At 32.5% G+C, this 24,141-nt stretch overlaps 1 protein-coding gene and 2 long non-coding RNA genes across 9 annotated transcripts; 1 reads left to right on the plus strand and 2 right to left on the minus strand.

Annotated features, from left to right (window-relative positions):
- Window positions 1-273: 273 nt before the first annotated feature.
- On the minus strand, window positions 274-1,371 carry LOC145952652 (uncharacterized). Its single transcript, XR_014430162.1, has 2 exons — window positions 1,060-1,371; window positions 274-856 (listed from the first exon to the last, which is right to left on the minus strand). It is a non-coding gene; the product is annotated as an uncharacterized LOC145952652 (long non-coding RNA).
- Window positions 1,372-3,549: 2,178 nt separating this feature from the next.
- Window positions 3,550-22,126, minus strand: LOC145952885 (uncharacterized). Its single transcript, XR_014430386.1, has 3 exons — window positions 22,020-22,126; window positions 21,385-21,487; window positions 3,550-4,540 (listed from the first exon to the last, which is right to left on the minus strand). It is a non-coding gene; the product is annotated as an uncharacterized LOC145952885 (long non-coding RNA).
- Window positions 6,050-24,111, plus strand: LOC109805449 (sequence-specific DNA binding transcription factor ATNDX). Of its 7 annotated transcripts, none has more exons than XM_083065986.1 (21): window positions 6,050-6,385; window positions 6,584-6,648; window positions 6,814-6,931; window positions 14,516-14,570; window positions 14,684-14,817; window positions 14,896-15,054; window positions 15,553-15,636; window positions 15,714-15,842; window positions 16,320-16,538; window positions 18,321-18,446; window positions 18,965-19,060; window positions 19,292-19,447; window positions 20,161-20,449; window positions 20,566-20,691; window positions 20,774-20,843; window positions 21,597-21,660; window positions 21,794-21,862; window positions 22,075-22,611; window positions 22,693-22,727; window positions 23,218-23,351; window positions 23,427-24,111. In XM_083065986.1, exons 4-21 carry the CDS (start codon window positions 14,537-14,539, stop codon window positions 23,711-23,713), a joined length of 2,748 nt encoding a protein of 915 aa, XP_082922112.1. In that variant the 5' UTR covers window positions 6,050-6,385; window positions 6,584-6,648; window positions 6,814-6,931; window positions 14,516-14,536; the 3' UTR covers window positions 23,714-24,111. The 7 variants fall into 7 exon arrangements, with proteins under 7 accessions (XP_082922112.1, XP_082922113.1, XP_082922109.1 ...); XM_083065987.1 differs by having other exon boundaries at window positions 6,051-6,385; window positions 23,448-24,111; XM_083065983.1 differs by having other exon boundaries at window positions 6,051-6,385; window positions 6,786-6,931; window positions 23,218-24,111.
- Window positions 24,112-24,141: the final 30 nt, after the last annotated feature.

Here is a 24,141-nt window from a genome sequence, read left to right on the forward strand (position 1 = left end):
GAGTAATACAATCTTCTCAAATTTTGAAGTCTCCTTTCCAATATTTTCTCTAACAATCTTCTAGCGAATCCAGCAAAACTGCTAGCTATGCACAAAAGCATTATCTCCACCAAGAAAGAGTCAAGTAGGGGACAATAAGAGAAAAAGATCAACCATCCATGACATAACATTAGACTCTCACTTGGTCTTTTTGGAACAATTTTCCAATCCAATCCGTGAAATGAAAAAAAAAAAAAAAGATACGCTCACGAATGTGTTATTCAAGAAAAAAAATGATACAATCAATCTTTCAGAATTGCATTGATTCAATAAAATGGGCAAGAACAATGTGTGTTATTGACTTATTCTTAAGAGAGTACAAGGCATAACAAGTGACCATCACACAGTATCTAACTCTTCTTACATGAAATCGCAATTCTTAAAGCCCCTCATTTCATATGCTGAAATATTATGTGGTGGATTCAACTCTTGTTCTAGTTCTTGTAACATGTGTTGGTCAAGGTGGTGTTGAACCCTGGTATAATGCTGGTCAATGAAAAGGGGAAGTTGGTAGTGACATGGTAATTGTTGGATTGGGTTGGGTTGATCTGTGGAGTTGTGATGGCTTGGTGAGTGTAGCATTTTTTTTATTTGAGGGATTGGATTGGGAAATTGCTCCAAAGAGAGCAAGTGAGAGTGTAATGTTATGTCATGGATGCTTGATCTTTTCCTCTTGTTCTGTTTGACAATTTCTTGACGTTGATAATGCTTTTGGGCATGGCTAGCAACTTGGCTGGAAGATCTTGTCTTCACAACATGCCGGGCAATGTTTTTCCAATTTCCTCTACCATATTTCTGTACGCCTTTCAGAAATAACCTGTCATTAAAAAATAATGAATATATATTTCAAAATCTTTATTCCTAACAATTGAAAACAAGAATCTTTTTCTTTTTAACATTCAAGAAATGTGATCATATATTTGGAAAAACAAGAAAGAAGTAACACATGGAGTAAAAATCCAAGAAAAATCGTTGTTAAGAGAGAAAGAAATGCAAAATGTAGTTCTTTCACACACATACCAGTGTTCTTCTCTTGTCCAGCGGTCATGTTTCTTTTTCTCAACTATATTCACCGCAGCTGAATTATCCTTCTCTTTTTGAACAAGTCGATCCATTTTTTTTTCTTTCTATTTCACTTTTGGAGTTGAAACTTGAAAGAGATTTTCGTTGACTTCCACTTCTGCTCCCAATATATAGTGTGAAGTTTGTTGTAAAAAGATTGACAAGAATCTCTTCCTTATCAAATTAAGCCGCAATTAAAAAGTATAAGTCAGCCTTTTCGAAATTATCTCATCATAACTTCCACTAGTTTAGTCCATAAATTAGAATTAAATTTAAATGTTTTAATAAATTATAATTTTATATTAATGTTTTAGAAAATATTCTAATATGTGAAATATTCATTAATGAGTTATAATACACATCAACAAAAAAAATAAAAATCCATCATGTTAATTAAACCACCACAACAGTTCCCTCCCTTATCATAAGTATGGAAATAAATAATTTAAGACAAAGTTTAGATATATAGGTCCAACATATTCTATAAAATTAAAAAATAATTTAGATTTATTATTTATTATAATCTTTTTTATAGGTTTTCTATTAAATTAAAGTTTAATTTTGATCTATTATTTATCATAATTTTTTATTTATAAATTTGATCTAATCTTTTTAAAAGCATGACGTATTAACTTAGTCTTTAATTAATATTTTTACCTTTTTAATGTAATTTATAATCAAATATACTAATATAAGTTGAATTGAGAGGTTTAATAATATATATTAAGTCTTAGATTCAAAATTTATTATCACATTATTACAAATAAATAAATAAATTTTTTGCAGCATAATTTAAAAAATATTAATTATTTCCTCTAATCTTTATTATGAGATACTTTTAACGAAATCATGCGGACTAATATAAATAGTTATATTATTTGGTTTGATTAAATTAATCATAATTTACCAATTTTATCCTTTAATCATTATTTATGTTAAAAAAGTTATGAGAAAAAATAAAGAGAAGAAGAAGAAGAGATAAATGAGATAGATAAATAAAAAGAGAAAAGGAAAAAGAGATCAAGAATAAAAGAAAAGAGAGAGAGAAAAAAAGCGAGAAAGAAAAGAAAATATGAGATTAAAAAAAAAAGATAATAAGAAGAGAAATATAAAATGAAATAAAGAAAAGCAAGAAAGACGAGTAAGAAGATTTAGGAGAGAGTCTTAGAATAGTGAATTAAGCCTAACTCAACCCTATAAATCCGGCTTGTAAGGTGAGGGTTGCATTCCACTTATATACTATTCAATTGCCTAATCTCTAGTCGATGTGGGACTTGGGTTTTTCCCAATACACCCCCTCATCAATGGTGGGTGACCCATTTTTAAAGTGGATCTAAATGGCTCTGATACCATGTTAGAATAGTGGATTAAAGCCTAACTCAACCTTACAAAACCGGCTTGTAAGGTGAGGGTTGCTTTCCACTTATATACTATTCAATTGCCTAATCTCTAGTCGATGTGGGACTTGGGTTTTTCTCAATACACCCCCTCACGTCCAGCACTATTGGGCTTGGTACGTGAATAAATGGTGGGTGACCCTTTTTAATGATCTAGGATAGGCGGGACTTGGGTTTTTTCCCAATACACCCCCTCATGCCTATGGCACATGCATCAATAGTGGGTGGCCCATTTAAAGTGGATCTAAATGGCTCTGATACCATGTTAGAATAGTGGGTCACCCACCAACTAGAGATTAGGCAATTGAATAGTATATAAGTGGAAAGAAACTCTCACCTTACAAGCCGATTTTGTAGGGTTGAGTTAGGCTTTAATCCACTATTCTAACATGGTATCAGAGCCATTTAGATCCACTTTAAAAATGGGCCACCCACCATTGATGAGGGGGTGTATTGGGAAAAACCCAAGTCCCGCCTATCCTAAATCATTAAAAAGGGTCACCCACCATTTATTCACGTACCAAACCCAATAGTGTTGGACGTGAGGGGGTGTATTGGAAAAAACCCAAGTCCCACATCGACTAGAGATTAGGCAATTGAATAGTATATAAGTGGAAAGCAACCCTCACCTTACAAGCCGGTTTTGTAGGGTTGAGTTAGGCTTAATCCACTATTCTAACAGAAATAAAAGAGCAAAAAAGTCATACAAAATTCATTATTCAAAATAATCTATTAAAATTCTCATGTTTTTTGAATATTGATACACTTTTTATAAATATTTTTTAAATTAAATAACACTTGATTTTGACATATTCCTAAAAAAATCGTAATTATCTTAATTGAATCTCACGCAATGTTTTATAAACAGGAGCGGACTGATCGGTCGGACTGGTTGAATCGGGAACTGGTGGTTCAGCTGGTCCGAATCTTAAGTTGAATCGGTTATGCATTCGACTCGTTTCAAACGGGATTGAATTGGTCAATTTTTCGGTTCGACCAGTGAATCGGTGGGTCAAACCAGTTCAACCACACATTTTTTTAAATTTTTTTTTAAGGGACCACAAACCACAAAAATGACAATAAGAATTGAATTTGTTAATGAAAGAGTAAAGAATCTTATTAAACATAAGAATAAGTACTTGTTCTAATGTATTTGTTTGTAATATATGCAACTTAGATAACTTTATAGTATATTATTAATTTTAAATTATATATTTAATAATATAATATATATGTAGATATTACATATATTATTTTGTGATATTAATTGCAAGCATATTATAAATGTACATATTATTTATATTTTTAATTTATATTAATATACAATTTAACATGCAATTTTTTTTAATGTATTTCTTTATATAAAATAAAAATAAAGATAATTTTAAATAAGATGTAAATTAAAATTTAAAATAGGACATGAATTTATTAAAATTTTATAAGTATAAAATATATTTAACATAAATATATATTTTTAAAAAATTAATAAAAATCGGGTCATGCAGTTCAATTAGTAACCCACCAATTCAACTGTTAACCCGCTGACTCAGTATTCTAACCAGTTTGATAACCGTTCCGATTTTTAAAACTATGATGGACATACTTTAGAAAAAAAATTCTAATTATCTTATGTTTTCTGGGTAATGTATTGAAGACAAAGAGAGACAAACAACAAAATAAATTACACCTGTAAAAGCAAAATGTTACTTGCGTCAGTTCAGAGTTGAAACTCTAACTCAGAGGATCTTCTAACCTTACCAAATCAACACCAAAGCTTGGGTCCAATTTAGCAAGAAAATCAGTATACTTATTGCTTTCTTGCAACGAATGAAAAGTCTAAAATTTCAAGGCTTAACAAGAAACTCCTTTATGTGGTGAATGATCGTCGCATATCTATGATATGACCCATCACTATTCCCCCAACTAGTCTTGATTGTCCTTGCGAACTTCCATCAACATGCAGGCTAACTTGATTCCTATTAGCTAAAGCACAGGTAACCCAGGTTGCATGGTTTGGTATCTTCATCCCTCGCATACACAACCTGCATCGCCCCGACCAAATCACACACATCACAAGTAGTTTCCCACAAACTATATTCCTTCATGTTATACACATGTTCATTACCAATAAGAACTTCCCTAATTATCTTAATTAAATATTATATGACTTTTTTATATTATTATTTTTAATTAAATAATACAAGATATTTTTATAATATTTTTTTTTTTAAAAATTAATTAAAATCCTAATCAAATAACACAAGTACGAGTATTGAAATACTAGAGTGGGTTTTCCTATTATTTTTAGTTTGTTCCCTCAAATAATAAACTGAACTTAAAGGCTGTTTCCAAAGGAGTCAAATCATCAAAACTTGAACCGTTTTACACACATTTATATGAATAATTATTTAAAACATTTTAATTTTTTTTAAGAAAGTATATTTAGAAAATTTTCTTTAACGAAAATATTTTTATTTTGCTCAACTTTTTAATTTATTCTTTTCATATTTATTTCTAAATTAAATTTTAATTTTGAAAATAAATTGTTAATGACTAAAATAACCTTTATAAAATTATTTTATTATAAATCTAAAATATAATTATATGTTTAAAATATTTATTTAACATAAATTTCAGATATACTATAATTTATATATTTAAATATAATATTTATCTCTCTCTCTCTATATATATTTTATAAATTTTGGTTATATAAAATAAAGTATTCGTATTGCACAAATCTAAATATCAATTTAAAATTATTGCAAGTTGTAAAATTTATATATACTAAAGAAAAAATGCCTCCCTGTTAAAAAAAATAGTAGTTATTTAAAGTATGAATATATATTTTGAAAGAATAAAAAAATAAAAAAATAAAAGAGAAATTAATTTTAAAATAATTATAAATATAAATTACTCTAAGATTTATGTAATATTTCTATTAACTCTGTATATATAAAAAAATATATATCATTTACGTATTGTTGTGGTATAGTACTTTGAAAGAAATTTATTTATAGTAGTTGGTAGAGTGAAAAAAAATATGAAAAATTATATTATTTTAGACGAGTGAGTAATTATTAATTAGAGTGAATAGTTAATTTAGATAAGTTGAAAGATAAAAAGATAAATACCATGAGAACATGAAAATTAATAACATGTTATAAAGGTAAAATAAGAAAGTAAATGTGAATATCAAAATGATTAGTATCCCTTTATTTATTGTTATAGTTATAGATATAAATAAGAATAATTATTTTTGTGAATTTTTTTATAAATAATTTTTTAACCAAAAGTATTACTAAAATTTTTATTTAATAAGAGGTTTTTTAAGATTATTTTAACCATCATTACGACACAAAAATAATATATTGTAAAGAATTAAATTTAATATTCAATCAGAAGTGTTTATTTCACACAGTTTTAATATATATATATATATATAATTAAAATGTTTAATTATTTTGGGAAACGCATAGATGAATCTTATCCAGCGGTGTCAACGCAATGCAAATTGCCATATTGGGGCCCTTAACTGGGCTGGTTGTGCCTTGTGGCTTGTGCGGGCTCACACTCACAGTAATGAAATTGCAAGTTGCAAGCACAAGACAGAAATCGAACAAAGGCAGTTACGACTTGGAGTTAGACTCACTCGCCTTTTCTCCTCACAATGCACGCAATCGCCATTCGCCGGCACGCCTTTGCTTTCTACACCCTCCCATTCACACTTACTTAGTCAACCGCTCTTCTTCTACCCTCTCTCTCTCTCTCTCTCTCTTCGCTTTTCTTTTTCAATAATAAATAATTAATAATTAATTCCAAATTCCATTATTCACCCCTCCGACCTCCGTCGCCACCACCATCCTTCGCCGCTCTTCTACTTCCAGGTTCTCTCTCTCTCTCTCTCTCTCTCTCTCTCTTCTCCGCGCTTTTCCTCTTCACTCACTTCGTATAATGCTCAACCAATTTTACTCCTACCGCGTGCCAATTTTAGCAATCTCTTTTTCAATTTTAGCTTTGTTTGATTTATTACTTCGTAATTTGCTAAATCAATTTTCGGTTTCTTCTCGTGCTTGCGTTACAAGGCTCGCGGAGTTTCCTCCTCCACTCGCATCCGCGTGCTCAATCTTCGTTTAGTTGCTACTTCCAGGTTCGTTCTTAAAATGCTTCTCATGCATTTTCCTTCGAGTAAATGCATTTGCATTGAGGTTATTTGCTTTGCTTTACTCTGATCTGTAGTGTTGTCCTTTTTCTTTGTTCGTCGTTTTGTTTTTGCTTTGGGATTAGGAACCTTGCTTCTTGTTTCTTAGTGCAGCTGCAGATTGAGCAACAAACTTCAATCCTAACAATACTACCTGTTTTATTAGCATATGGACATGTTGTTCCCACTGCTGCCAACCTGAGGCTTTTCGCACCTGTCAATATATTCTAAGGCATGCACCGACCATTCTTATAATTTGCTAGTTTAGAATTTAGAATCTAGCAATAATATTTCCTTTTTTCTGTTTTTGTTTACTGCATGGCAGTGTTATCGGAAAGGACTTTTTTAGGATGGAATTTGTGAACTTAGCAAGAAGCTGTTGTTATTGGTTGTTTTGGGATATTGTTGTAAACCTAGAAATTGAATTTGATTTCATTGATTTAAATTGCATTACCAAAACCCTAGAATTCATTTAAATTCTGTGAATTTTGAGATTTGTTCTGAACGAGAGCTTTTTTGGCATTAAAATAGAAAGTTTTGGATCAGGAGAGTCCATTTCAAGGCTAGACAAATACAAATTTCAGCTAAGATATATAATTCGAGTCCAAATCCCCTGCTGTTGTGAATCACTTGATTTGAACTCGAGTTATGCAGTTGTCATGGATGGATGGATGGTTGGTAAGGTGATCATCCATTGGGGAAACTCAAAAGAGTTTATTAAATAAATAATGTAATTAATTGAGTTTAAGAGAATTGAATCAATTTCCTTATGAAATTGCTTCCAAAGATGGTCATATAAGTGGTCAGTATCATGATAGCATTTGATAAGGACAGGGAAGCAAGAATAATGGTTTATGTTGAATGATCAATACTTGTGAACTTGAACACTTATTCGGCTGGATGGAATGAATCAATGGAAGTTAAGGCATGGAACATGACATAATGAAGTATTTAATACCTCGTGTCGTGACAAAAAATATTTCATATCCTTTCCATTCTTATCATGTTCCCAAACATACATAATAGATATGTTAGTTGTTCTTCCTCCTAGGGTGAAGCATCCAACTTGAGGAAATAAATATTAGTACCATTTTCATTCTTTCTATTCCTTGAGATGAGGAGGTAATTGTATGTCTCTTTAAGTCATTATTTTTCAAATTCCAATAATTATCAAAGCAATGTTTAACTCAATCTGGTTTATATGTCAATCATATTCATCAAAAGTTTCATATGATCATCAATATTATGCTCATTGAAAATTGAGGTACTGGTTCCCTTAAACTGCAATCTTAAAATGAATGACTTAAAGTTTAAATTATGGATAATGGAGATTAATCCATACATGAAAGATTTCAGGAATTTATTAATGGATTAATACTCATTCTCAAAGGAAATTAAAAATAATCTATTGTTTTGTTCTGACATGTGGCACTACAATAAGGAAATTATCTTATTTACTGTATAGGGTTATAAATTATTTTCTATTTTTACGTATTGAAGATTTGAATGTAAAGAGTTGAAATGACCTGTTTATAGCTTATTTTTGTTAGGGAAAAAAGTAAGTATTGTTAATAAGTTCATGGTACATTAATGTTCATGTTAGAGGTTTCTTACTTTTTAATTATTTAGAGGGAGTTTTAGTTACGGGTAGCTCTAGCAGTTAGTTAGATAGATTGGGTTACTTAGATACATAAATAGGAGGGTTCAAGGGAAGGGGCTTCGTTCAATTTGGTTAGCAACTTAGCATTTGGGGACTGAGTAGTGTCTCATTTGTAGAAAATAGAAACAGGAAACTATTTGTAAAGGGCAAAGCCTTTGAGGAAAGTTTCCTCTTTTCTTTGTTGTGATTCAATGTCCAATATCATAGTCTTTCTATTCTCATCTTCTGTATTTAAGATCTTGAAGGAAGGGGACTAGCGAGCAGAGACTGTAGCCTCTTTCATAGGATTTTAGTATTTCTAAGATCTAGAAGATGGTAGATGGAATTCAAGAACTTGAGCAGATGCTGTGTAAGCTACTGAAGGAGCAAGGATTCGATGTTGAGGATGAAGATTGACTGAACAAAAGAACGCAATGCAGTGTACAGCTAAGACAGACTGTTGGAGGAGAACTAGAATAGCGAGTGTGGCAGTGAACCATTGTAATATTAGATCCTGAAAGAAGTAAAAAAGGTTCAATGATCAAGAACCAGACTTATTGTGGTGGAGAAGAAACAAAAGTGTTGAAGCACAATCAATGTAAGAAGCAAATACCGAAACAGTTATAGTGGAGGAAGTTGATTCACCAGTGGAAAGGGAAAAATACTTGGAAAACAGAGTGGAAATTTTGGGTTGTGAAGACCATTTTCAGGGTAACAAGGTAGAGGTGAAGATCTTGAGGGCCTCCCTATGGATAGGGTAATGGTGGATGTCCTTGTGGATAGTGCCATGGTGATTTTGAAGAGGAAAGTGCAGGCAACAATAAAGCAGTGAGTTTCTAACAACCCATTTGATCCAACACCACTAGAACCACAAAACTTGGATTAACCCATGGAAGCTAATGGGTCATCAACAATGAGTGACCTCTTGGTCTTGCTATGCTATCCAATCTACCTCAGCCAGAGCCACTAGACTCAAGTCTGTGTAAAATAGTTGATGGAGTGATTGCAAATGAAGGGGGTAATGATGGCTACTGTGACCATGCATGAACAATGAGAAGAGAAGAGTGACAAAATTGGAGTTACAGCAATCGAGTTCAATTATTGACTTAATGGACCAAGCCCAGACCATTAGAGAGAAGTGATGAGATTTTGTAAAAGCAGAACATGTTTTAGGTTTAATTTCCCAAGCCTAGTTTACTTTAGAATGGGAGGATGTCATGAGCAAAGGAGGTTATGTGTGGATCAACCAAGCCTGCAGTTAAATGGGTCATTCCATGGAGCAGGCCACATAACTATCAATCCTATTTTTTTCTTCTTCGAAATACTCATTTGTTTTCATGGGTAATGAAAGGTCCATTCTACAAGTTGGTCTGCAGGCAAAATTGTTTGTGTTTTATTTTCTTATATAAAATAGTTATTTGTGAAAAATATTTTTTTAAATTTATTGTTCAAGTAAATTACTTGGTACACAAAAATTAAGCTCAATTGCTGTAATTCCAATTCCTGATGCTGGCTCACTTTGTCATACTTTTGGTCGTAGCCCCATGTCTATGCTGCTGGCTTTCAAGCCCAACAATCTGACAAGCTACAGTCTTGTGTCATGGTAGGTAGCATGTTCATAAGGCTATCATCCCACATTCCCTGTTTTATGCTCCCAAAATAGAGCTCCAAATTTTAGCTACCCAACTAGTCCTTCAACTTGGGGATTTAAGGAGAATCTGGAGGGGAGGGGGGTTACTAGAGTTTCTCAACTATTAGGAGTTAGTTAGAGAGGCTACATAAATAAATTGGAGAGTTTGAAGGAAGGGGATTCATTCATATTTGTTAGACTTTGTGGATTCAGCAGTGGTTCAGTTGTAGAAAGGGGGAAGCCCTTGGAGGAGAGTTCTCTCCTTTTCTTTGCTGCCATTTAATATAGTTATTCTATTATTGTATTTTATTTTCAGGTTTGTATGAATGCATGTCATAGGTATTGGTACAATTTTCCCTTTTTGTATGGTACATAACATGGTAACGTTATGCTTAGAGTCTATTTGAATAAGCTTTTCCATGAACACTTTTAAGAAGAAAAAATTAGAAAAAGTTTCTTTAGTTAAAATTAGCTTATACATAAGTTTAAAAACAAAATTTGAAGAAGATAATATGAGATAACTATAAAATTAGCTTATGTATAAACTAGTTTTATCTTTTGGAGGAACTTATTTCATCTTTCCTTCTTATTTTCTTTTTTTATAATTGCATATGGGGAAGTTTATCCAAAAAGGCTCTTAGTTAGAACAATATTTGATAGTTGAATTCTGGTTATGGTCTGTTTGGTTTAGAAGTGAAATAGAGAGGAAAAAATAAGAGGGAAGTAAACACAGAAAAGTAAAAATGAAATAGAATGGAAAAGATGTAGCTTTTCGAAGGATAAAAATTAGAAAAGAAGTCAAAAGATCTCTCTTCACCTAGTTAGAGGGGATATAAATTCCTATTGAAATTGACGACGAAACCAACTTGAATTGGTTTTTATAATTTTTAATTTATTCAAAAATATTTTGACAAATGAAAATACACATATATGGTCTATTCATTGATTGCTATTGTGTAACCTTTTATTATTTACTTCTTGGAAAGCATATAACACAATTCTTTTATCTAATTTAATTTCTTACGATCTTGTTAGTTTACCTAATATATTACATAATATTAAAAAATATATATTTGATTATCACTGTTTCAGTCGTAGTTGGACCAATGGATCATGAACTAGTTATTTTATTGATTCAATGACCGGTTTGATTTTTAAAAGATTGAGATAGTTTTCTTTTGAGTTGAATTTAATGGGCATTTTCCAATCATAGATCATGCTAGAAGCATTTCTCTATATTATTTACCTAGCTTGGACTTTATATGCAATATTTCTATCAATCACTCAATCACTTTATAAGGTGGATCCAAGATTTCTAAAAATAGCTTATTGCATGGTCTGATCACTAATTTTTAACCTAAAAATGTTACTAATCAAAGTCATGTTGAACTTGCACCTCATCTACTTTGTCTTACATTTAATGGAAAACCCTTTATCCCCAAGCCTCTCCATAACTCAAGTTTAAAATGTATTTCTTTTCTTGATTCATTAACTATGATCATAACCATACTCTAAAAGCGTGCATTAAGGCATTGGCTCAATGTTCAATAACTTTGATGTGCTTTTAGAGACAATTGTGCATGAATATATGAGAAGTTATAGTTCCTTTGACTTGCGATGATCAATTATATTTTTTGATATCCTCTTTTTGGTAGTTATGGAGGAGTATTGGTCTTGGTATTCTTTTATTTAAATTATTTTCTATTTTTTTTTCAGGCTTATTTGTTTTGTCAAGGAGTATACTGTGTCCCCATTTCTTTGTTTTTTTTTCTTTTTCCTAATAAATTTATTCATCTGTAAAAAAAAATTAGAGAAAATTATATGCCATGAATACACGCCGTTAATTAAAGAGCTAACATTCTATAGTTTTTATAAGCTAGAAGAGATATACACAAGTAGTCTTCATAGGTGTTAGTCATGTCACTTCATGTTCATAGGATCATGTCAATATATATATATATATATATATATATATATATATATATATATATATATTAAAATGAGCAAGAAATAGAATTGTTTAAAAACAAAGAAAAACCAGCCACTAATGACATGTTTGTGCATTGGAGACACTAAAGTTACCAATGTTGTTCTTAAATATAGATATATATTTATTTCATGTGCACCACAACATTCTAAACTACAAGAATGTTCGGCTAATGAAGTATATATTAGCAGGGGGAATATGAAAGGAATTGGGTACTTTTTATCAGGGTTTTAAATAGCACACTAGCGGTGTAGCAGTACGAAGTGGCTCCTGCATGCTTCAGGCGATGTTATAGTGGGGCAGTTTAATTTAGCAGCCCTAGCAGACCAAATAACTGTCTGAATAGTGGGCGGGCGTTAGTATATAATGGCGCTGTGTTGATCCCAAAAAAATCCCTTTGAATGAAGACATGAGGGCTTTTTTGGAGGGCTTTTTTTGGGAATTTAATTTTCAAAAATGAAATCTATAGATGTAATAATAGTGAAAATGATACCAACATTGGTTGACACAAGTAGTAGCGACTCGTGTCTCTAACCAACATGTTGAGAGTTCAAATCCTGACCTTAGGTATGGAATAGACTATGTTGGAAAGAAAATACTAACCTTGTCTGTGTTCACGGTCCTTGACGGAGATTAGTCATTGTTTTTGACTGTGTATACTTCGTATCAATATCATAGTTACTAAAAAAAAAATAGTGAAAATGATAAAGAAGGCAATTTGGATTTAGAAGATGATGATGATTGAAGATTACTATCTAGAAAAATTGTATTTGACTTTTGTTGGTATTTACTTGTATGTTTTGTTCAACAGCTGACATTTTTTATTGTTAATTTTGAATGTCAATTTTTTAGTAGTTTTTATTATTTTTGAGAATTTGTATGTATATATTATATATTATATAAATTATATAAATAAATCCAAAATAGCGGCTATCTCACCGTAAAGTTTTTGGGGCTGGCAGCTATACACTGCCATGTGGGATTTAAACATTGCTTATATATATATATATATATATATATATATATATTTTGGAAGACTCGCTAAGACTTACCCATCAAATAAACCCTAATGGACTAACCCTCTCTCCTCCTCACCCGCCGCCACCCTTTTTCTCTTGCTGCCAAACAACACTGGCAGATACTGCAAATAAACTATATTTGACATCCAGGTCAATATCCAACCTTTGCTGTTTATTGATTTGCTCTGGTCACTATTTTTCACAATCCAATTTGTCAAACCTCCATGATTGGAATTTTGTAACCTAGATTGTGGTTTTATGAGGATGTCGGATTCAGAAACACTGGTAAGAATTATGAATCTAATTTTTTTTCTTTTTCTGTGAGATCTTTTATTGAAAGAGAAAGAAGATTTTGCATAATCTGCTTGGTTAGGAAACTCTTGAGGCGGCATCAATGTCTTTTACCGATTGGTTAAGAGGTTAAATGTTCGGCGCTGTATTTCTTATTGATTCTGTTTATAAGATCATATTTAACTAATATATCCCATAACGGGGAGATTGTTGGATGACCTAGCTGAATCTTATTGATGACAAATTACAACTTTTGTCTAGTATCTGAAAAGTCCAATTGCTGTGTAGTAAATATTATCTCTTTAGTGATTTGCTGAAATTTGTAATAAAATTGCTTAAATTTAGACAGGTAAAATGTTTATTGAATAAATGCTAATATCTCGAGAACAGAATATATGATTGCTTATTTTTCCTAGGTATTGTTGTAATTGTGTGATATAAATGTGTCCACATATAGCTTTATATTGTTAGTTTAAAAATCTCTTTACTACATGTATTTTTCATTTATATGAAATCTTTTAAGGGAATGGAGTTTATTTTTTTTCAAAGCTATAACGTGTGATGTTTTAATGATTTTGGGTGTCTGTGGTTGCAGTTATAGATGTCAGACCTGGGATATGGAACCCCCCCTTCCCCTCATCCTTTTTACTGGGATCATGAACTGAAAACTGCATTCTGGCATTAAAGATATGCATCCATGGCACTAAATGATGATAATAGAATAAGACTTCTTGAGTTATTTGGATCAACATTTTAGATGCTCCTTGCCTTGAATGCTTACTTGTAAAAATATGAAATATTATATAGAAGCAGTTAAAACCCTGTAGGTGAATTTGTGATGCTAAACTTGGTGTTTGGAGAACAATGATTGAAGCTTTGTAACTTTGCACACTGAAGGTCAATCTCAATTTCATAACTACAAGTAGTGCACGTGTAGCCTTCTGGAAAGGAAGCTAAATCTGCTTTGATGACTATTCAAGATACAACAATAAAAAATAGTTAAAATGCCCGTGCTTTATCAATACATTTTTTCTTTTGAAATACTAGCTTCTTCTAGGTTCAAGAAATGTCTGCCATCATCCTATGTCTCTTCATAGTGTTGACATGAACTGACTACTTCTATTCCAAAGTGTAAAATTAGCAATTATCTTAGGGTTACAAGTCATGCACATGCATACTAATTACTTGAGCTATGTGTTTGTCCGACATTATATTGCACCTGGATAATGACATAATGTTTATTTCTTCAGTATTCTTTCAGATTCTCAAGAATGAGGATTACTAAGGAAGAACCATCAAGCAGTGCTGCACAGGCAAGTATTTACCACTTAAATATGACTTGGATTCATGAGACTCTCCTACTACCCCCCTCTAATTATCCTTTTCAATGACTGGTGTATGGATGTTTTTTAATTTACCTGAACAGGAAATAAGCTTAAAATCAGCAGTGAAGGAGTTGCAAGGGGTTACCGCTCTGGATCTCAATAAATTATTGAGAGACTCTGAAAATTTCACCATTCACTACCTCACTGAAAAAGGATCATTGCTGAAGGTTCTCATAATCGGCATCATAATGCGGTTTGATATCTTATTATATCATTTTGTTATAACTTATTCATAATGTGTACAGGTTGATATGGAAAAGCTTGCAGTATCTCTTCCGTTGCACCTTACTTCACAGCTGATGTCACCTGTTAGAGATGAAGCCATGTTCAGATACTTGTTATGTGGCATTCGACTCTTGCATTCCTTGTGTGATTTAGCCTCCCGAAATTCTAAATTTGAGCAGGTTAATATTAATAATCCCCATTAACATTTATCATATTCTGATTCTCATTTGGCTTTATGTGTTTTCCTTGTGTGGCAAAGACACATAATCAAAATGTTGAAGACTGATATTTATTAACCTCCAAAGTTTGAACAACATTCATTCTATACTAAATAATGTTTTGCTTTCCAGCAAATGACTCTGCGGAACTTTGGAGGTATACTATCTATATTTTGAATTCTAAAAATTAAGGGGTGAGGGAGGTAGCAATTTTTTTCTTGGATGAAGTATTTTTATTATTTATTCCATGAATTTCTTTATAGTTCATGGCAATATGTAGACATACTTTGGCAAAGAAATATAAGCATTGTAGTAGTTTTGTGGAAGTTGTATTCACAACCCATGCATTTTGTTCACAGAAAAATAACCTGTTGTGGTGTCATTTGTATATATATGTTGCTGTTTTTGAAAATTATAGTGATACTATGATTCTGATTTTGAATTGGAATATGATTACAGATTTTTCTAGATGATGTGAAAATGGAGGAACAGCTGATTGACTTGGTTTTCTACATGCTAATTGTTCTCAGTGGTTACAGACAGGTTTTTCATAGTTCAGTTCTTTACAGTTTGATCTTCTGTGTTGTGTATCTATATTGAGATTTGCACTCATGTTGCAGGAATACCATGCTTTTAGTTACATGCACCTTATGCATTCAACTCTTGTAGCATGCAATTTACATCTATTAACAGGGTTTTTATCAACACAATGGCAAGATATTGTTCATGTCTTGCTTGCGCACCCCAAGGTACAACTTCATCTCCACCCAATGTTTTAGATGCATGATTCAGAAACAGTATTCTGTTAGTGTTCATTTGTTGAATTTGATAAAATCATGTTTTTTTTACAATGTCAACTATTTTAAATCCGTTTTTCTTAAATTTCACTTGTCTATCTGAAATTTATAATTTTTTTTATAAACAATTAAAAAAGTGAGTTTTTGGTGTCAAAAATTGTTTTTTACTACAAAAAGGACATGATACAAATTTAGGTAGCATTTCTTTCAATCCGATTGTTGCATGCATTTAGAATTTCTTTCCAGTCAGTTAAATTCTTTTTACATATAAACTGTTTTGAACCAACTCTCTCCAAAAGCTTAAGCTGTTGGGTGAAAGCATAAGAATGGTTTTATTACATCTTACAAATACATTTCTTAACAATGTTATTTTACTTATTTTCTGATAATACATTTTTGTGCTATGGCTAATCATGAATTATATGACAGGTTGACATATTTATTGATGCTGCTTTTGGATCAGTTCGTATGGCTGTTAGTTTTTTAGAGAATACGCTTGTGGCATTTCATAAAGACATTTCTGTGGAATCAAATCTTACCCCAGAACAAATAGTTTATTATCTCTGTCAGCAGTGTGAAGCTTCTCTGCAGTTTCTTCAGTCATTATGCCAACAAAAATTGTTTAAGGAGCGCCTGCTTAAGAATAAGGTTTCCAAACTATCTTCATAAATTTGAAGCAGTTGAATATTAGAATATTTGATGAAATTGCATGAGTTGTATGCACTCAGCAACATCTCTTAATTATAATAATTTAGTTTGAAGTACATTTAATAGCAGGAAATAGAAAATGTTACTCCCTGCTAGGATAATGATAATCCACTAAAACTATTCAACTTTCCCAGTCTTTAATTCCCTAGAAACCGTAGTAATATTAGCAGTTTCCAACACTCACCCTAAAGCTAAATCTTAATAAACTTTCAGCTTGTTACACAGAATCAATACATTGTTCTCCAAGTAAAATGAATAAATAAAAACTGATTCATGAAAAAAATTGTTGGGATCAAAAAGTGGTTGCTGAGAAAGATGGTTCTTGACCAGGTCAAACCCTAGGGACTACAACTACTTCAGTGACAGAGATAAGGCCAGTGCAATTGGGGAGAAAATGGGGCCAGCACATCTGGGACAAATGTGGGGCCAGTGCATCATGTTCCAAAAGTATGATCAGTGGGACTTGAATCAATTATCCATGGACTTTAACCATTAGCAATTTGAGAGATACAAGTTGAAACACTAGGGATAAAAAATGGTTGAGATTGGTTGGCGGCCTTTAATTAAAAGTATTCTTAAGAAAATTTGTGCTCAGATTTTTCAGACTTAGACATTTGCTGTCTTTTTAGGGAAGCCTTGAAGGGAGTCACATGTTTCTTGAGTATTGCTCATTCTTTTATTTTATCCATGAATGTGATTCATGCGGTATTGTTTCAAAAATGGAAAACTACACCACATGTTTACATCTTTTTACTCTTCTTCAAAACCACCATTTTTCTTTTCGCTTAAGTTTGAAACATCCAAAGATCGAGATGCATCTCAATTTTGGACATTTTGATTCGTTTTGGTGCTTGGCACTTATTGAGGATTCTCTATGTTAGATTTACATGGTGCTTGACACATTGTTTTGTTTATTGAGTTGGTTGTTGGTTTGTCCTATTAATTTTTTTGAGGAGGATTCCTTATCCTTTTTTTTAATTTTATTTTGTGCATTATTTCACCAAAAAAATATTGTTGGATCTTCTCTACTGTCTGAGCAGGTTTACCTTTCTCTAGTATCACTACTAAATTATTTTTGAAGTGGATATAAGTGCTCAACCATATATTTTGATGGTGTACCCCTTTGACATCTCAGTTGATAATATTATATAGCTTTCTAAAATGGAAGTGACCTACATCTATATGTGCTTTCTTTATGGGCTTATTTGTGACTAAATTCTTTATAATATTCATATCTTTTGTCAAACATCACACTGTGACACATGTAAGATTGATCAACAGCCCTTTCTTCATTAGACAAGAAGCTTTCTTAGAAAGGTCCATATGTAAGATTGATCAACAGCCCTTTTTTCATGTCCATATTGTCAAAAGTATACTAAAAAATGGCCTCCTTACAACCTTAATATTTTTAAGTTTGTGAACTCTTTCATAAAATTCTTTGAGTTTTGTGTTCCAAACTCTTCCATGATTTGTTTTAAATTATTCTGTTTTAAAGTCAGCTAATCTACCAGCTCCAAGTTAATGTGTTGCACCATTAAATGTAGATATTGTTAGAGGAAGTCAGGGTTTTAGGTGTTGGGAATTCCACTTGATAAACTGGATACTTTCAACACAGTCACTAGCGAAGATGCTTAATGTTATTGCATTGTTTGTTTGATTGATAGGATGTTGTTCTCTATACACACAATTGCATGAGCTTATGTGTTTTTCATTTACTTACAGGAATTATGCGGAAAGGGAAGCATACTTTTTCTCGCTCAATCCATTTTGAAGTTACACATTCAGCCATCTTTTTCATCAAGGGTCATGGCGGCTATTTCTAGGCTAAAGGCTAAAATACTATCTATTGTAAGTCCAATGACAAAATTTGCTATAAATCCCTGCATTTAACTTTAATGTTGAAAAAAACCTCAATTTGATTCTTTGAAGTTGAGTGTCATCACATTAATCCTCCAAAGTTTTGTCACCAAATTAATGTATCAGAGATTCCTTTTGTTTCCCTTTTAGTCCTTTCAGGATTTTGATGCCAAGTTAACTTCTAAAAGATTTAATTTATCACCAAGTTAGTCCCTCAAGTTCTTTTTGTCATCACTTTAGCCCTTAAGAAGGATGAATTCTGTGACGTTGTAGATTTTTGAGAGACTGAATTAGTAATAGGTTACATCTTTGAGGGATTAATAGGGTGTCGACATTTGGAGGACTAATATGGTGATTTAAATCTTTGAGAAATTAATTTGGTGAGAAAAGAAGTTTGAAGGACTAACTTGGTGATGCATTTAACTTTGGAGGATGGAATTTTTTTTTTTTAATCTACTTTATTATTTATGCATATTATTAATATTACTATTGCTACTTTCTTTTGTCAGCTGCTGAGTTTGTGTGAAGCAGAAAGCATTTCTTATCTTGATGAAGTAGCCAGCTCAGCACGAAGTTTAGATTTGGCTAAATCTGTTGCCTTGGAGGTTAGTTTTCTGCTGTTGGTTTGTAATGCTAACTGTTGAAGACCCTAAACCCTAAACTGCGTTTAGATTTCCGAGTACTAAACATATGCATGGATTATTGAGTAAAGTACAGGTTCTTCTGGAAATCTTTAAATTGACAGTGTTCCGTGGTGGCTGGCAGTATGCATCAGTGCCATTAAACATGTCAACGTGTTTATTACTTTCTTTACTTACATGCTATCAATGATGTAGGTTTTTGACTTGTTGAAGAAAGCTTTTGGAAGAGATCCTGAGCATCTCGCTGCTGACAGACGTCACCCAATGGGGTTTGTACAGCTCAATGCAATGCGTCTAGCTGACATCTTCTCCGATGATTCAAACTTCCGATCTTACATGATACTTTGTTTTGTAAGTCTATCCTTTTTATATTATGGAGTTATCTTGCTTTAGTATTGTTGACTACAAATCCAACGATAGAGATTCAATGTCTATCAATTGATACTGGATAAGATATGGAATCTTTATTTATTTTGTGAAATAAATGGATAAAAAGTACAAAGAACATACTTCCGATGGAGTTCCTGTGTAAAAGATCAAGATTCCCCTTCCCGATTATTCTTGGAAAAACTAGAATACCCAAACTGATTACTCAGTTTTGCCAGTCCCCATATGCACAGTTGTTCCCCTCCTCACTTTCCTCCTAAAGATAAGGGATAAATAATAAAAAACGATAATCATATATAAAGATAAGAAGGATAACTAACTTATTCGGTTATTCCTATAGACAAAGATATAAAAAAGATAGCTAACTTGTTTATATTTTCTAGAATCTAATTAAGGATAAATAAAACGATAATTAACTTATTCCTATTTTCTAGGCTTTCTTTGTCTCCTAACATCCAATGTGCCATAAAAGTAGTGTTAGGTGGTATAATCATCATTCTGTTTGTTTGTAAAGTTACTCTAGATTTAATTCAAGCCAAATGCTAAGATATTATGCACCTCTTGTTTTATCTTTCATTTGTAAGTTGTAACCAATGCTTTACATGCATTTTCCTTGATATGTTAGATGTACATTCATCAATTGGGAATTTGACTGTTTCCTTTGTATGTGATTCCAGACTAAAGTTCTGACAGCAATAATTTCACTCTCCCATGGAGATTTTTTATCGTGTTGGTGTTCATCAAATCTCCCAGAGACAGAGGAGGATGCAAGTCTTGAATATGATATATTTTCTGCAGTTGGATGGATTTTGGATAATACTTCACCGGATGTAAGAAATGCTACAAATTTGGAATTCAACCTCATACCTAACAGCATGCCTAAGGCTTCTTATGCACATCATAGGACATCATTATTTGTCAAGTTCTTTGCAAATCTTCATTGTTTTGTTCCCAACATATGCGAAGGTTGGTTCTTTGCAATAATATTCCCAAATAAGGCCAAATTTGTTTGTTTTACAGGTATATATGTATTTTCACATTTGACTTATCCTTTTTTTTTTTTGTGTAATAATAATCCCCAGAGCAGGAGAGGAACCTTTTTGTTCTCAAGGTCCTGGAGTGTTTGCAAATGGATCTATCTAACTTGCTGCCTGGATTTTCTTTTGCTTCTGACACTCCTAAAGCTGCTATTGCTAGCAAGAATCTCCGTAATAATAATTCTCAAATAATCTTTGTTGTGGAATTATGAGCAATATATGGTTACTTTCTTACAAGTAACTTCTTGTGTAGGTTCATTGTTAAGTCATGCAGAATCTTTGATTCCAAACTTCTTAAATGTGGAGGATGTGCAACTTTTAAGGTTATATTACCCTCCTCAAAATTTTGTTGTAGCACTCCACACTTTTAGTTTAGTGCAAAGGATTTTAAACTGCTGTTTCAATGGATTACTCGTGCATTGGGCATATATCTATCTATCTCTGTGTGTGTGTATGATGCATAAATTTTGACATTAATGACAGCTCTTTATGCCACTTGATTAAAACTGGAAAAAAAATTGTAAAGCTAATTATTGAGGAAAAGTTGCTTCCTCAGTTTCATTTTAATGAAATATTTTCAAATATTATGTTGAAATGAAGTGTTTGTTTTTTGTTCTTTCACAAATAGGAGTGCTTGTCATCTACTCAAGATGAAATTAACAGGCATTCTCTTCTGATTGTTGTGCTTGTACCATTTTTATACGTATTATTTATTATTAGCTTGAATCTAGTTAGGACACGTCAATCTACCAATTTTAGATTTACATAATAAAAAAAATCTTAAAATTTTAATAATTACATTCCCATCTGCTCAATTTATTTATTTAGAGAAAAAATAAAGAAGAAACAATATAGAATAAGTACCATGCTGATGATAACTTTCTTTCAGAATAATGTCTCTTTTTGTTGAATTTGCTGTCTCATCTTCTTTTTCTCCCCTCCCCTGCCTCTGCCTCACTTCAACTCCCTGGTTAAGCATATGAAGCATTTATTTTTCTGTTAATCTTTTAGCACCTAAGCTCCAGCATAATACTATATCAATGTTTAAATAAACAACTTCTATTAATTTCTTGCAGAGTGTTTTTTGGCGAATTACAAACACTATTTGCTTCTACTGGATTTGGAGAAAATCAAGTCCAAGTAAATCTTTATCCTTTAGTTTGAACTATTAATTATTTTATTTTCCTGATCTATATTTCTTTTTCTCCTTTACTCATATACTTTCATATTTTGTGTATAAATGTTCCCATATCATTCTTCTGGCAAAACTCAGGATAGCAAATTTGAGGAGTCATTATCTTGGGATAAGTTTTCTAAATTCAACATCAATGAACAATATCAGGTATTTGCAAAACATTTTTTGACCAACACGTTCAATACATTGTATTGTTACATTTTGTTCACAAAGTAATTAAATTATACGTACTTTAGAACTAGAAAATGCTTTTAACTGTTAAATAGCAAAATAAAACAATTCTCAAATTGGATTATTTGGTTACCACATAGCTTGTCCTCAACATAGTAACTTGAGAAGAAATGTTTGATCTCCTGTAGGAGGCACAGAGTGCAGGGGGGTGTCTATCATCTTTAACTGGAAAAGAACCTGCAGATCTTAATAAGAAAGGTGGTAATTTCAAGGAAGGTATGTCTGAGAATTCTGCATTTCCTGACATAGACCAACATAATACCAGAGCTGAAGACACAAATCAGAGCAAGGGCCTAAATAGGCAAAATCAGGTAGATGATAAAGGCTTACATGGTAAAACTGCACCTGGAGGAGCAAGAGATATGGAAAAGGATGCTCAGAATGTTGAAACAAGTGGTTCAGATAGTAGTTCTGCAAAAGGAAAGAATGTTGTTGATCACATGGATAATGGCGAGCTTTCAAAATCAAATGAGCGTCTTAAAAGAACTGCAATTGAGGAAAATCCAGAGGATGAAAAGATAGAACTTTCACAAAGGAGAAAACGAAAGAGAACAATAATGAATGATAAACAGGTGATGCTAATTGAGAGGGCACTCAAGGATGAGCCTGATATGCAGCGAAATGCAGCTTCACTTCAATCATGGGCTGATAAATTAAGTTTGCATGTATGTTAAATGCAACTCAACTATTTGACTAATATTTCGTTGGCATATTTTCTTGATACTTTCCTGCATTATGTTTTTCAGGGTTCTGAGGTTACATCTTCACAGCTTAAAAATTGGTACGCCTCTATATGTAACTTAACATATTGTTTGTTATGTTATTACTTTGTTCTTTTGTTATACATACTCCTTTGTAGGAATTTAGGATCTATACCATGACCTACTTGTCCATATCAGATGATATAGTCGAACATCTAGTTTGAAGTCATATATCAAGGTTTTCTATACCGGAATTATATTGAATCTTGTTTATTATCTTATCCACAGCTAATGTAATGCTATTATATCTTATTTCTAGTGTATCTTGTAATTTTATTTAACAAAGTTTAGTGTCATGAAATAAGAGTTGGGGTTGTGGGTGGTGGGGCAGAGATCAGAGCATTGAATTTATTGGTCTCTTAAATATTATTGTGCAATTCACTGTTATTGATACATTACTTGGTTGTAAAGCTTCAAATATATTAAGCAATTGGCTGTATACATCATAGTCGGGCCAATTTATTTTTATCTGGTTTGATTTGTAATGGAATTTCATGTTTGTCATATTAGGTTGAATAATCGAAAAGCTAGGCTAGCTCGCACGGCTAGGGATGTTCGAGCAGCAGCAGGTGATGCTGACAATCCTGTCCCAGACAAGCAAAGAGGGCCAGTACCTGGGTCCTATGACTCACCTGACAGTCCAGGTGATGTATCACATGCAAGGAATGATAATAAACCTGAGCCTTCTCTGGCTCGATTTGTTGATATTGGTTCTCCAGAATTTGGTCATTGCAATGCAGGTCAATATGTTGTCCTTGTTGGTGTACGAGGAGACGAAATTGGAAGAGGAAAAGTGTTTCAGGTGCATGGTAAGTGGCATGGGAAGAGCTTGGAGGAATTATCTACCTGCGTTGTGGATATTAATGAGCTCAAAGCTGATAAAGGTATGCGGCTACCCTATCCATCAGAAGCCACTGGCACCACATTTGCAGAGGCTGAATCAAAGTTAGGTGTCATGAGGGTGTTATGGGGTTCAAACAGAGTTTTTGCGTTGCGGGCTGAATGAGTTTAATCGTGATTCATTTGCCGCAACTATTCCTCTACTACCTGCTGCAATATGTTACAATCTTGCTTGTGGTTCTCGGAATGCTCATGTTTTCTATTTCCATAAGCATTTGCTGATGGGATAACAGATGGGTTATAGCTGAGAAGAACAATACCGAATAGAAGAGTCCAGTTTGTTAGCTAAGGGACGGGTAGAAAGTAGAAGAGGATAGTTATGGAGAAAACAAGGGCGATTCAGCAATGAAAGATAGTTTAGGATATAAACAAGAACCATAGTCGGCAGCAAAAATGTTATTAGGGTCTTGTACAAAACTTGTTTCTCAGAATTTTCCCCGCATCATGGCAATTGACAATATGCGGAACTATGATAATGAGCAGCGATAAGATCTTATTACACCACCCCAGAGAAAAGTAAAAGACTTAAATTTA

The sequence above is a fragment of the Cajanus cajan genome, chromosome 10, assembly GCF_000230855.2.
Source record: "Cajanus cajan strain Asha chromosome 10, NIPB_CcT2T_4, whole genome shotgun sequence".
Taxonomy (NCBI): Eukaryota; Viridiplantae; Streptophyta; class Magnoliopsida; order Fabales; family Fabaceae; genus Cajanus; species Cajanus cajan.